This window comes from Coptis chinensis, chromosome 6 (genome assembly GCF_015680905.1).
Source record: "Coptis chinensis isolate HL-2020 chromosome 6, ASM1568090v1, whole genome shotgun sequence".
NCBI classification, from domain to species: domain Eukaryota; kingdom Viridiplantae; phylum Streptophyta; class Magnoliopsida; order Ranunculales; family Ranunculaceae; genus Coptis; species Coptis chinensis.
In genome coordinates this window covers 4,098,563-4,113,451 of record NC_141461.1, presented here as the reverse complement: position 1 = coordinate 4,113,451, position 14,889 = coordinate 4,098,563, and the positions used below count along the sequence as shown (strand labels likewise).

The following is a 14,889-nucleotide window of genomic DNA, read 5'->3' as shown; positions in this document are numbered from 1 at the left end:
AACGTTTTAATTGGATAAATGAGGTTGGATCGACATCCTCCTCGTCAGGTATGGACTATACTCCATCTTTTACTTTGGCCAGTTCCCCCGGGTTAGATACTGACCCAGGAGACGAGACTGTCACTCCTTATCATGTCCAGTTGGACCCTAAGACCATACTTGATTTGGATGATTTGTTGAATATGGAATCTATTATTGACCCAGCTCCAGTGAATGTTGAGAACATGCCACTTTCTGATTCCCAGACGCAATATGAAATTTGGGAAAGGTTTCTAGATACGTTAGATTCTGATGAGGATCCAATCCTTGACGGACACTATGATGATTGGGGAACCCAAATATCCATGACCGATCCGGTCCCCAGCCAACATAGTCCTCTCTTTGAGCCTTCGGATGAATCCGATATGGCCCAAAAAAAAAAAAGCCCGTGAGACTTTCTGTTTCAACCCATGTATATAATCATATTTCAAAAATCCAAAAAAATTCAAATATTTCAAAAATCCAAAAAAATAAAAAAAGTTTTAAAACTCCCGCAGATTTGATTTACCCCCTTGCCTTAGGGCAAGATGATTGGATGATTTGTGCAGGTTATGACCCCTTTTCCCCCGACGATGAAGAAGAAATGGACAATGAAGTTGCTGAGTCCATTCTTCCTCACGAACATTATGAAGACCGATCGACGCCAGTCATTGAGGAAACAGAGACAATTAATCTTAGCACCACAGAAGAACCACGTGATGTGAAGATTGGTACAACTCTAACCCTCTCTGAGCGCAGAAACCTGATTGAATTGCTAAAGGAATACAAAGATGTGTTTGCTTGGTCCTATGATGATATGCCGGGGCTGGACACCAATATAGTAGTTCACAAGTTACCATATGCACTATGGGCTTATCGAACTTCAATTCGATACGACCACGTGGTCTACTACTCCTATCGCCTCATCTAATGGAATGGAGGCCGTTTTGCCAGCCGAAGTAGAAATGCCTACTCTACGTATTTTGCGGGAGGGTGCCAGTTCAGAGGAGGAATGGATCCAAGCCAGAGTGGAGTCTTTGAACCTAATCACAGAAAAGCAACTTAAAGCTACAGCTCATGCACGAGCTTACCAGCAAAGAATCGCCCGAGCATTTAATAAGAAAGTTCGTCCGAGAGATTTGAAGGAAGGGTATTTGGTTCTGAAAGAAATTAGGCCTAAACATCGCCGCATCACCCGAGGGAAGTTCGGACCTAATTGGGAGGGGCCCTTCATTATTAAGAAGATTCTACACCGAAAGCTGTGATCCTCACCGATCTTGATGGTGTTGAGTTCTCCAATCCTACCAATGCCGACCGAGCTTAAAGAGGTACTTTTTGTGACCCAACCTTGTTTTTGAGACAAAGAGTATAGTGGAAATCTTAGAGAAATGATGGGATGTGCCCTTTTTCCCGATATATTAGCCTAAAAAGCCCACCCAATGTCATTATGTTTCCTCTAGAAGCCATTTTGAGCCTTGGCCTTTTCTTTCATCCCCACGATTTGACCTATGTCCTTTAGGAAACTAGTTTTACCCTTAGCCTACCCATAGATACCCCAATCCCATTTTATAGAACTTGTCATGATCGGAAAATCATTTTCATCACCAATTATTGATCGTTAAGTATCTACTATGGTCCCAATCTACAATATGCTATGATTACCCCAATGGTTACCCCCAAGAGAAGCCGAAAAAAAAAAAAATCAAAGGGGCGTAAAAAATCCATGCAAGGGCAAGACAAATCAATTCAAAGGGCGGTTCATAGGAAGTTTAGGATACTTTATCATTTTCTTTTTTTAAGTGACAAGTTCTACCCTAAATTCAAAAAAAAAAAAAAAAAAAAAAAAAAATCCTTCTTTTAACCCACTACCTAAGCCTACATTATAGTCCTATGAAAGTCCGCTCTTGATCTTTAGATCCACTATGTCTCCTAGTTGAGAAAGGTTCAAGGTAAAAAGGTTGGCATTGGAAGATACACCAATACAGTGTGATCCATTCAGAGGTTATCAAGGCCAGAAGGGATGTTTTCGGAAGTGTCTCTAAGAAGTTGTCCTATGCGTACTTTATGATCATTGTGAGTGGTGGAAAGGATTTATGGTTGGTTTTCAGCATATAGTGGGTTGAGCGGTGGAAAGGATTTATGTTTGGGTTTTGAAGATATAGTGGAGATCATGCAATCGATAGGGAAAAGGGTGGTGTGTGCTTACTACTTTTGGTGCTAAGATTAATCGTACTCCTATCCTGAGGTCGTTCTCGTGAGGACCTTCTTGTCGGTAACTCGTTCCCCCACCTTCACTTGTTATTCAATCATTTGTGGTATTTTTTTGTTCTGCGGATAAAAAAAAAATGTTTTGCTTTACATTGTTTTCAAAAAAAAAAAAAAAAAAAAAAATTTGTTTTCGAAAACTTGGTTTGCTTTGGATGGCTGATGATGAAGAATCTAGGTTAACATTACATAGAGGATTCTGAAGCAATATATCCAAAATAAACCATGCCCTTTCATTAATCGGTTTCATGCATTCTTTCTAACCACTCATGCATACTAACATAGAGATTCAACCATGCTCACATAAAAGCATTTCCTTATTACATATCATATTTAATGTAAAGCGCCTACCTAATTTGCATGTCGAGTGGTTTAGTTGTCCAGGGATTACTTGTTGCTATACAGCCATCTCCGTTATTCTCGAGAAGTCATTGGCTCATGGTATAGGCGAGGGACATGGAGAGTCTCGCAATTCTCCCATGCATTCTGAATCTCAACAGCTTGACAAACACTGAACCTTACCCGTGCTGGGTATATGGTTAACATCGGCGGCTCTTGCTCAAATCCAAACTGTCTCATGGCCCTATCAGTAGGGTAGAAGGTGGTTTCAAATAAGCCAAGCAGTATCACGCAATTGGAAAATCGCTTCAGATCCCCGACATGACCGATAATCTTCCACCAGCCAAATTCTCCAATTAATGTTATACACGATTGGACCATCGCGAAATCTGTTGGCTATATGAGTTTCGATGGATAACCCGGAACGAGATCGCGGTGAGGATACATGGCCAAAACATTCCTGGCCTCCCCACCGGTTGAGTTAAAGAAGTCTCAGTATGGGTGCATAACCACAACCGTAAAGCGATCTAAGGTGGTTAAAAAAAAAAAAAAAAAATCGCATCTAAAAGGAGTTGAGGACTCCCGGTGAAGGGTTGATCATTCGTGGCGTTATCGAGACCAATGATAGTTTCAGCAAGAACGAGGGCGGCTATGTTGGAATTCACGCCTAAAGAATGGGTGGTAACCAACGGGATGAGAGACACCGTTTCTGATGTACGATTACAGAGAAGGACCTTGTCCAAGACATAGATGTTGGGGATTATACCAATACCAATCGGTTCCCCCACTACACAGATAACTTGTATGAACACAATTCAACTCCGGACAAAATCTAAATATCAACTACAACCTATACTAACATGCCCAACTCGCTAAACAACTATTAACAACGGATAATAATGTAAAGCAGTAAAAGCAAACCACAACACAAAGATTTACCGTGGTTCGGCCAATGATGCCTACTTCCACAAGAGCCAGTTCTTAATAAAATGGGAAGGAAGATTACAATCTCTCCTTTCAGCCTCTCACCTTTACTAGATCACTCTTATCTCTTTTACGTGGTTGTATCTCCTCGTAAAGGTACTCTCTTTGTTTTAGTCCGGATTCCAATCCTTCCGACTTGTTTGGTTCTCATTAGGTTAGGTTTTCCAAAACCTTGATTTTGGTTTTATCTCCAAAACCAAATTAGCGGATACTTAAGCAAGCCCACGAAAAATAGACTGGGCCCGCTCACTCGAAGCCGAAGTCGCTGAAAGACTGACACCGAACCTTGGCGCCACTTTGAGCTGGCTGGTCGCCTATGTTCTTGGAGCTCGAAAGCGCGGCGCTGGCGCCGGCGGCCTCGACTTCGGATGTCGAAGTTTGCCCGTTTTACGTCGGTTCCGGTTTCTCCTCATGTGAGGGATAACTCAACAATCTCCCCTCCCCGAGCGGTGGGGGGCTACCTCCATGCAATTGCCAAATCAATAGAGGGAGTGTGTTTGCCATTCCGCAATAGCACAACAAACATCAAACTTACCTTTCGGTAAGACTTTGGTCATCATATCCGACCCGCTCTTGTCGGTATGGATCTTCTCGATACACAAATGCTTGTCTTCGAAAGTACTTCTCTAATCCAATGATAACGCGACGTATGTGCTTGGATCTAGAATGAAAACTTCGGATTCTTGCTCGAGTGGATGGCGCCTCGACCGTCACATATAGAACTACAAACTGTTTTCGCTTTTAGCCCCAGTTCGTTCAAGAACCTCTTCATCCATAGCAACTCTTTGCAACACTCGCGGCTGCAATATACTCTACAGAGTGGAGAGGGCAACACACTTTTGCAACTTAGATTGCCAAGAAACCGCTTCCCCGCAAAGTAACCGGATAACCGGAGGTGGACTTCATCGAAGTCAACATCACCGCCATGTTGCGTCGATCGTAGTAGCCTTCAAGTAAGGGCTTACTTCCACCAAAGCACAAACATGATTTGAAGTGCCTTTGAGATATCTCAATATCCACTTAACACCTTCCCAATGCTCTTTACCCGATTTGATGTAAATCGCTTTACAACCCCAACGGCGAAAAGCAATATCGTCTAGTACACACCATGGCATACATCAAACTGCCCATCGCGGATGCATAAAGGAATCTTTTCCATCCGACTCTGCTCATGCTCACCCTTAGGACACATCTCTTTGGTCATGCGGAACCGCCACCAAGCGGACAACCGACCGGCTTTCGCGATCCATGTTGAATCTCTTCAACACCTTTCTCAATGTAGCTTTCTTGAAAGCCACAACTTTCCACTCTTTCATCACGGTGATCCGTGATCCCAAGTATCCGCTTTTGCTTGACCCAAATCCTTCATCTCAAAGGACTTACTCAAGTCTTTCTTCAGCTTTGATATCTTGTTGATGTTTGGGCCAACTATCAACATATCATCCACATACAAATAATAACACAATGAAATCCCCATCCGAAATCTCAACAAACACACAATGATCGGAAGCGGACTTCTTGTATCCTTGCTTCGCCATAAAGGAATCAAACTTTATGTACCACTGTCTCCTGCTTTTCAATCCATACAAGCTCTTTATCGGCTTGCATACTAGGTGCTCCTTTGCCTTTGACTCAAACCCTCGGTCGGGTCCATGTAGACATCTTCTTCAAGGTCTCCATGAAGAAAAGCCGCCTTAACATCTAGTCGCTCAACCTCTAGGTTCATACTTGCGCCATCCCCCAATACCACCCGGATAGAAGTCATCTTTTACTACAGAGAGAAAATCTCATCAAAGTCAATCCCTTTCCTTTGACCGAATCCCTTCACAACAAGGCGAAGCTTTGTGCCTTGGGTGAGGATTGTTCTCCCTCATGCTTGACTTTGTATATCCACTTATTCTTGAGAACTTTTCTCCCCGGGTTTCTCAACTAACTCATAAGTGTGATTCTTATGCAAAGAATCCATCTCGTCATGCATGGCCTTCAACCACTTTTCTTTGTCTGTACCTTCAAGTGCCTCTTGATAGTACATAGGTTCTCCACCATCCGATAGTAGCACGCACGCATGTGGTGGATACCGTTGAAGCTAGTCTCTCTCGTCGGACCCTCCTTGCCCCATCTCGGCCGGTGCCTCGTGAGGATACACTTCTTGCTCTCTGGTGGTGGTTCATGCATCTCATCTGCATCTCTTCTATACCAATAGGTTCTATCCCATCATGAGCAATAGATTCTCATCACGAGCTTCAAACTCATGGTTCTCTGCATTCTCAATGCCTTCGCGCGCGCGTTCCACGGTAGGAACTTCGTTCTCAATCAACAAGGTCATTGGTGAAAGCTTGTAGCTTCTCACCCTCCTCAAAGTCCGCTATGGTTTGGTCTTCTAAGAACACAACATCTCGACTTCGATTACCTTCTTGTTAATCGGATCATAGAGTTTGTAACCAAACTTTTCATCTCCATAACCCAGAAAAATGCACTGCTTTGGCTTTGTCATCAAGCTTGGATCTCTCATCCTTCGGAATATGCACAAATGCCCTGCACCCAAATACCCTCAAGTATCCATAATCAACATCTCTGCCTGACCATACTCTCTCTCGATAATCACTATTCGTGAGGCTTTTGTCGGGCGACAAGTTGATCACATGCACGGTCAGACGCGATTGCTTCTACCCAAGAGCTTTTAGGTAGCTTAGAGTGAGATAGCATGCATCTTATCCTCTCTACAATGGTACGGTTCATTCTCTCGCTATTCCATTCTCATTGCGGTGTCTTGGGAACGGTCTCCGCTTCATGACGCCGAATCCATGACTCGCAATACTCTTCAAATGGCCCAATGTACTCACCCCCATTATCCGAGCGAATACACTTCAACAACTTCCCAGCTCTCTTTCCACCATGTCTTTGTGGAATTTCTCAAACACGCCAAGTACTTCATCCTTGGTCTTCGACTATAGGCCCATATCTTTCTTTGACGCATCATCAATGAATGTCAAGAAGTACGGCTCCCCGGTGGGACTTCACTCTCATAGGACCACATAAGTCCGTGCACTAGCTTCAAGGACGTTGTCCTTTCTCGGAGATCGGGAATCTTTGGAAAGACACCCTCGTGTTGCTTTCCTACCAAACAATGAGTACATGTACTTAAATGTGTACCTTTAATGTCCGGCATGGCCTTTTGCTTAGCAAGAACTTCCATCCCTTTTATGCCCATGTGACACGCGATCTCTTGTGCCACGCCTCGGATGAAGCTTCTTCTTCTTACGATTCGCTTCGCTTTACACAAACTAGCCTTGTGTTTTGTAAAGAGAGCAAGTTTTCTTTCCTCCGCCGCTACAATGGAACCTCTCGCCGGTTCCATACCCCGCTACCAAACGAAGTTTACAAAGCCATCATCATCTAATTTCCCAAAATTTAAATTAGGCTTAACCGTATGTCGTGGACATGTCTTACATCCTTGAGTGTCAAGGTGTAGCCGACATTGGTTTCTACATGAACATCTCCAATGCCTATAATCTTCGACACCATCGTTACCCATCCTCACTTCACCATATTCACCACAAGGTAGTGAAGAATCCCCTCGGCGGTGTGACGGATAGGATGCTCCCTGTATCTATCACCCACTCAGATCCTCGACATGAGGTACTTTCGACAAAGACACACCACACCGACACAATTCCCACTCAGGTCGCCGACTAGTGCGGTAGTATCTCCGCACTGTTTTCCGCCCTCCGCACCATGTCTTCATGTACACGCTTATTCTTCTCATCCCTCTTCGTTCTCGCGACTCATATCTCCGTGGCCTTTGGTGGCACAATAGTAACATTGCCTCCTCTGCCTTGGGGAGTTCTAGCTTTCACCCCTAGATTTACTTCACCATCACCTCTAGAACGAGATGGTTTTCTCGCTTCGACCTCTCCCCGTTTCTCGCGAAAAAGGACCTCCGAAGTTAGAAGAGCCGCTTCTTGCACTCCTTCTAGTCTCCTCATTCAACAAAGACGGGGTAGCCATCTCCATGGTAACAATTCCATCCTTGGGTCGCCCATGTAGAAAACCGCTAATGTCTCCCAACTTTCGGGTAGAGAGCCTAATAGAAACAAAGCCTCAACTTCGCCTCCCAAATTGATCTTCATCAAATGCATCCGATTGATGATATTCAGTACTTCATTAAGATGCTTCGGACATTGAAGAACCTTCTTGGTACTTCGTGGTTCCGCAAACTTCTTAACGACTAGCACTTTGTTTCCACCCGACTTCCTCTCATAAAGGTCTTCGAAGTTTCTTCCATAGATCAAGGTCAGTAGTCTCTTTAGGCATGGTGAAAGACACCGCCGCCTATCCATTGTCGAATGTACCCAATAGCTTTTCTCACAAGCTTTTTCCACTCAAATTTCATCGGGCTTTTTCGGTTTTACTCCCTCATTCTCAATGGAAGTGCCAAGTCCTTTGCAAGAAAAGCAAGTCTTCCATCTTGGCTTTCCGGATGGTGTAGTTCTTCCTATTCGGACTCATCATACGAGTGTTCACTTTAATGGTCCATCTCTACAAGTTATTTAACCTCAAATCTTCTCTCTCGAATTTCACAAACACCTTTCCGACAAAGATTCGGATAACACCCTAGGCTATTCTAACCAAGGCTCTGATACCACTTGTTGGGGATTATACCAATACCAATCGGTTCCCCCACTACACAGATAACTTGTATGAACACAATTCAACTCCGGACAAAATCTAAATATCAACTACAACCTATACTAACATGCCCAACTCGCTAAACAACTATTAACAACAGATAATAATGTAAAGCAGTAAAAGCAAACCACAACACAAAGATTTACCGTGGTTCGGCCAATGATGCCTACTTCCACAAGAGCCAGTTCTTAATAAAATGGGAAGGAAGATTACAATCTCTCCTTTCAGTCTCTCACCTTACTAGATCACTTTTATCTCTTTACTGTGGTTGTATCTCCGTAAAAGGTACTCTCTTTGTTTTAGTCCGATTCCAATCCTTCCGACTTGTTTGGTTCTCATAGGTTAGGTTTTCCAAAACCTTGATTTTGGTTTTATCTCCAAAACCAAATTCGCGGATACCGTAGCAAGCCCACGAAAAAATAGACTGAGGGCTGGTGCCACTCGAAAGCGCTGAAGTCGCTGAAGAAGACTGACACCGGAAGCTGGCGCTCCACTTTGAGCGCTGGTCGCCCTATGTTATTGGAGTTCACGCGAAGCTGGCGCCTTCGCTTCCTCGACTTCGATGTCGAAGTTTGCCCGAAGTTGCCGTTTGCCCGGTTCGGGTTCTCTCCTCATGTGAGGGATAACTCCAACAATAGACACATAAGGCTATAACTTTGTTTGGTGCTCGTATGACTGCAGATGGAGACGAGTAACGATGTGATTCCGAGGAACGAGGGTATGATCGCATTTCATCCCAGGGTGCCCGCACTAATTCACCTTGGTCTATGACGCCAAGCAGAGTTGCAAATTCCTCCACAGTTGGGACGAGTTCGGAGTCTCCGAATTGGAACGTATGAGAGGAAGAATTCCAGTACTTTAAAGCAAGCTTCATTGTGATCCAGTCGAGTTCAAAGGGCAGTAATCCGAGGGAATTTCCCAGGTTATACCCGGCGAAAGTATGCATTTCGCTGTCACTAAAGTTCTCTGTTATCCAGCAAGGTATGTCTACCTCTCCAAGAATAAGGTTTCCTACGACAAAACGAAAGGAAAAGGTTTCATCTCATATCATCAGTAGGCCCAACAATGGCATCTGCATGCATGTGTATATACTGTGCGTTTGTTTTGCTGACCAAAAAAAAAAGAGAAGAACATGACATAAGCCAAAGGAAGGAAAGCAAGCTTACCATCGCCTGAAGAGGACGACTGCGAGGAGGCTGCCATGTTGACTCTCGGTACCGGCTGTGAAAAGTTTGGTGAGGTACGTATGCACATCCTCAGGCCTATATATAGCGTTCCTTCGCTCCAGCTTTTAGAAGTTGCAGGTCCTTGCTGAAATCGCGAATGGAAAGGGCTGATGGGCTTGTACCAGGAAAAGGAATAAAGCCGGAATATAGCTGTAGGTTCAGTACGTGTTCACTGGTTTTGGAAGGTAAGTGGTTAACGAAAACGAGAAAAAGGAATGAGGCGGCTTCCCTTTCTATTTTGAATGTTGGGGAAGTTCCTTTTTTATCCCTTTCTTTAGTTTCCTTTGGTTTCTAAATGAGGGTGCATCTCACAGGCGGTGGGCTAGCCTTTATTTGTTTTAGTAGGTTCACTTGATACAAAATCAAGTCGGTATCTAGGCTCACATCTAATGTGACGTCCTGACTTTTTTTTTTTTCCTTTTTGTCCTAGTTTTGACCTGTTAGACCCGGTTTTCACCAGTTGACCCGGTTTTGACCGGTTTTCACCTGTTAGACCCGGTTTTCACCTGTTAGACCCGGTTTTCACCTGTTAGACCCGGTTTTCACCAGTTGACCCGGTTTTCACCAGTTTTGACAGTTGACCAAGTTTGACCAAAAAAAAAAAAAAAAAAAAAACTTTTCAAAATAAAAATGATGAATATTAGTACCATGGGGTTCTTACCTCCAAAGATGAGAAAATATTCATCAAATTTTGTTTTCACCACCACTATTGGTAACCATTTGATCATTAATATCATTTCGTGAACTCCATTTGTGCAACATTAAAATTGTTCGTGAGAACAATGTCGCTTTTACCGACAAATTTCCTCCGGATGGATCACCAACTCATAGTGACAACGGTTTTCCAACCTAAGTATACTTGAACGTAATTGATTGATTGATTGATTGAACTTGAATATCATCATCCCCAGCATCCATCTTTCATCTCCAGCACATCTCTTATCTTCCCTAGCGGTGTTCGTCACGTTCGGCCCCATCTTCTTTAGAATCTCCTATCCCCAGGTGGATCTCTTGCTTCCTCTCCCGTGAGTCTTTCCTTTCGTCAGTGTTTGGTTATCACCATTATATGAGAATCTTTAATCCAAGTCAAAATCATGAATGAATTGATCTATCCATTTGATTTCACCAGTTTTCCAAAATGAATTTGAAAATATCAGATTTCAAAAAAATTTGTCCCTTGATTTCAAAAAAGTTGTTCATCATTTTCAGAAAATATTTTTCAATCAACCAATATCATGTTACGCGGTGTAAGTCCGTCCGATGCTTCCGCTAGCATTGATATTTTGTCTTGTGGTATAAGTCCGTCCGATGCTTCCACAGATAATCCAGTTGCCATGTTGCGTGGTATAAGTCCGTTCGATGCATCCACCAACATTCAATCAGTTTTAAGCCCTCACAAACAACTTGAAAAAAAATCAAGGATTTCAAATATCTAGGGAAAAGCCCTATTTCAAAAAAAATATTTTTCAAATGAATTTTCAAAAATTGCATGAGATCTTTTGGCTGGAGCTTGGCAAAAATGTTTTGTCTCCATGGCTTTTCCGTTCAGTTGCAAGCAACCTCCGCCAAAGAGGGGCAACTGTAGACACCCCATTTTTGCACCTCAGGCATAATTCATTCACGATTTTGCCTTGAATTAAATTTGATCATATAAGGTGATTTGCTTTCTAGAGTCTTCATTTCTATATCAAACTTCTTTCTTTTCATCTTCTTTAGCGCCTTTTAGACTCTCCTCATCATGTTCTAGCTATGGCTGAAGTTTCGTTGCTTTCTGAGTTTTGAGATGAAAATGACCAAAATGCCCCTGTAACCCTTTGGAGCCCAAATCTCGTTTTTTCCACTCTTTCTTTGGATGAGATTATTTCATATTTGAATTCCCCTTGAAAAATCCTTCGAAATGAGTACAAGCTTGCCTAGGTTACTTTTGGATTTCGGAAACCCTAATCTTGCCCTATCCCGTTTCAGCCCGTTATGCGCACTGTTAAGTGCAACAATTTTTTGGAGTAAGATTTCGACCCAAGGGTATTTTTAAAAGTTCATGAACCTTCCTAATGGATTAATTAACAATTTTTGTGAAGAAGAGTTTGCCTAATTTTGACCCGGTCAAAGGGAATTTGCAAGATTTTGAAAATATGGTCAAAGTGGGCCTTTTGTGGATTTTGGACCCGTGCTCGTGGACTGTGGATCCAGCTCGAGTTGGACCTTTTATTTAGGGTTTCTAGCCCATTTTCAAGCCTCCAAAACCTAGAGAACCTTCCTTAATTGTTTGATTTGATTTGATCCCTAAAAATCAAGAATATTTTAGAGAATATGCCATTTTGGAGCCAAGTTTGGAAACCCTGGATTATGGGCTCATTAAGGACGTGTAGGGCTTGATTTTTTTCCCTAATCCATCTAAAATATCCAAAAACCAAGGGCCAAGATCGCACCCCTTATCCCACCTCTTGAATCAAGGGCCAGATTTAGGAGGTGCAACCAAAAAGATATCAAGCCATTGGATTTTTCTTCATCAACACTCAGCCATTGGATCAAACTCATTACCATATTGAAATCCATCCCAAAAAGCTATAAATATGGGTCTCATTCACCACAAAAAAATAATCTAGAGCAAGCTAGAGCTAGGAATTCGGAGTTAATAATCTGGACCTAGTTATTCAGAGCTAATAGCTTCTTTTCTTCAGTGTTCTTCATTTTTTTCTTTCTAGTTCTTCATTTTTAGCCTTCTTTTCTTCTCGTCGATCTTGAGTAGAAACTTCTTTTCACCAAAAGTTGTTTTTTCCTCAAATCACCTGTTTCAATCCAAAAATCCGCAGGTTGTCAATTCAAGATCAAGTTTATCATCAATCAATCAATCAATCTACAATCAAGTATGAGGCAACATTCCAAACAAGGTGACATCTTTCTTTTTCTTTTTATTTCCTTTAGCATTGCATATTAGGTTATCTTTTTTTATTATAGCATATAGTTATTAGTTTTAATCCAACTTGGTAGATTAATTTCTCAAGCTTTCTTCGTTTGCCTATCGTCGTAACGCGTTACCCTCAATAGAAGTAAAATGGTTTTACCAAAGCGATTGTGGGTGCCTAACACCTTCCCACATCGTACCTTGACTCCCGAACCCAATAATCATCTAGTTTCGAGGGTTAGTCCTTCACATAGGTTTTACTCAACTTTTCCTTAATAAAGTTAGTGGCGACTCTAAAAGCAATTGTATAGACTTAGGTACACATTTTTGTGCTTACAATACTGATCCGAATGAGGGATGATCGACACTTCAGCCTGCGGATGTCTTGATTTACACTTGGTCCGAGAGAAAACATGCATGTGTTGATGTAATTGGAGTCTCTCCGTTGGTAGGGTTGGGGAATGGTGACTTTGAGGTGGGAGAAGTTGCTAAGATGGAAGCAACAAGGAAGATGGAGAAGCATGGGAAAGCTGGTAGGGCTAACTAGCATTGTTTTATTCCATTCAGTTTCTCAACTTTTTGGTTCTTGGAACAGCAGTCTGTTGAGCTACTCGAGAGACTTCAGAAAGTTATAGACAATAACGTTATGACAGCTGGTTCTAACGAGTTTGTTTTTAGAAGTATAGGATTTGCTATTCAGAAAGGACTTGCGGCGCACCTTGTTGCACGCTTGTCATAATTATTTGTAAAATTCGTTATCATTCATTATCAATAAAATTTCCACTTAAAAAAAAATCTTTTATTCAATGAGTATAATACTAGAAAAAAAAAATTTATTGGTAGAGTGTAAACTACAAATCCAAAAAAAAAAAAAAAAAAAATGTTTGAGACATGATCGTGTTTGAGACATTTTACGTGATGCATTTTGGAGGGCTGGAGTACAAGTGAAGAAAGAGGCTTTCATAATGATTCGAATGAGGGATGATCGACACTTCGGCTTGCGGATGTCTTGATTTACAGATAGTTCGAGAGAAAACATGCATGTGTTGATGTAATTGGAGTCTCTCCGTTGGTAGGGATTGGGAATGGTGACTTTGAGGTTGGAGAAGTTGCTAAGAAGAAAGACACAGGGAAGATGGAGAAGCATGTTAAAGCTTGTAGGGCTAACTAGCATTGTTTTATTCCGTTCAGTTTCGCAACTTTTGGGTTCGTGGAATAACATTCTGTTGAGTTACTCAAGAGACTTCAAAAAGTTATGGACAATAACGTTATAACAGCTGATTCTAACAAGTTTGTTTTTAGAAGGATAAGATTTGCTATTCAGTTCAGGAAGGACTTACGGCGCAGATTGTTGAACGCTTGTCATAATTATTTGTAAAATTCGTTTTCATTCATTATCAATAAAATTTTCACTTACAAAAAAATCTTTTATTCAATTTGTATAATACTACAATATATATATATATATATATATATATATATATATATTATATATATATATTTGATAGAGTATAAACTACAAATCCAAAAAAAAAAAAAAAAAGTGTTGGAGTCGTGATCATGTTTGAGACATTTTATGTGGTGCATTTTAGAGGGCTGGGGTACAAGTGAAGAAAGAGGCTTTCTTACTGATCCGAATGAGGGATTATCGACACTTTGGCCTGCGGATGTCTTGATTTATAGTTGGTCCGAGAGAAAACATGCATGTGTTGATGTAATTGGAGTCTCTCCGTTGGTAGGGTTGGGGAATGGTGACTTTGAGATGGGAGAAGTTGCTAAGATGGCAGAAACAGGGAAGATGGAGAAGCATGGGAAAGCTTGTAGGGCTAACCAGCATTGTTATATTCCGTTCAGTTTTGCAACTTTTGGGTTCTTGGAACAACAGTCTGTTGAGCTACTCAAGAGACTTCAGAAAGTTATGGACAGTAACGTTATGACAGCTGGTTCTAACGAGTTTGTTTTTAGAAGTATAGGATTTGCTATTCAGAAAGGACTTGCGGCGCAGCTTGTTGCACGCTTGTCATAATTATTTGTAAAATTCGTTATCATTCATTATCAATAAAATTTCTACTTAAAAAAAAATCTTTTATTCAAAGAGTATAATACTAGGAAAAAAAAATTATTGATAGAGTATAAACTACAAATTCAAAAAAAAAAAAAAAAAAAAAAAAAAAAAAAAAAAAGTTGGAGACGTGATCATGTTTGAGACATTTTACGTGATGCATTTTGGAGGGCTGAGGTACAAGTAAAGAAAGATGCTTTCTTACTGATCCGAATGAGGGATGATCGACACTTTGGCCCTGCGGATGTTGATAAGTGCCTAAAATTGTATATTTTATATATAGTTTTATAGGCACTTTATAATATCATTTATGCTTAATTCCGTATTTTTAACGTAAAACCATACATTTGCTTTATTCCATGAACATTATGCACATTTTTTGGTCATAAAGGTTTATTTGC

The 14,889-nt window shown here is 41.4% G+C and overlaps 1 protein-coding gene across 1 annotated transcript; it reads left to right on the top strand.

Annotated features, from left to right (window-relative positions):
• Window positions 1–533: 533 nt before the first annotated feature.
• Window positions 534–1,283, top strand: LOC147490871 (uncharacterized). Its single transcript, XM_086567130.1, has 2 exons — window positions 534–870; window positions 1,019–1,283. Exons 1-2 carry the CDS (start codon window positions 575–577, stop codon window positions 1,281–1,283), a joined length of 561 nt encoding a protein of 186 aa, XP_086423256.1. The 5' UTR covers window positions 534–574.
• The last annotated feature ends 13,606 nt before the right edge of the window (window positions 1,284–14,889 follow it).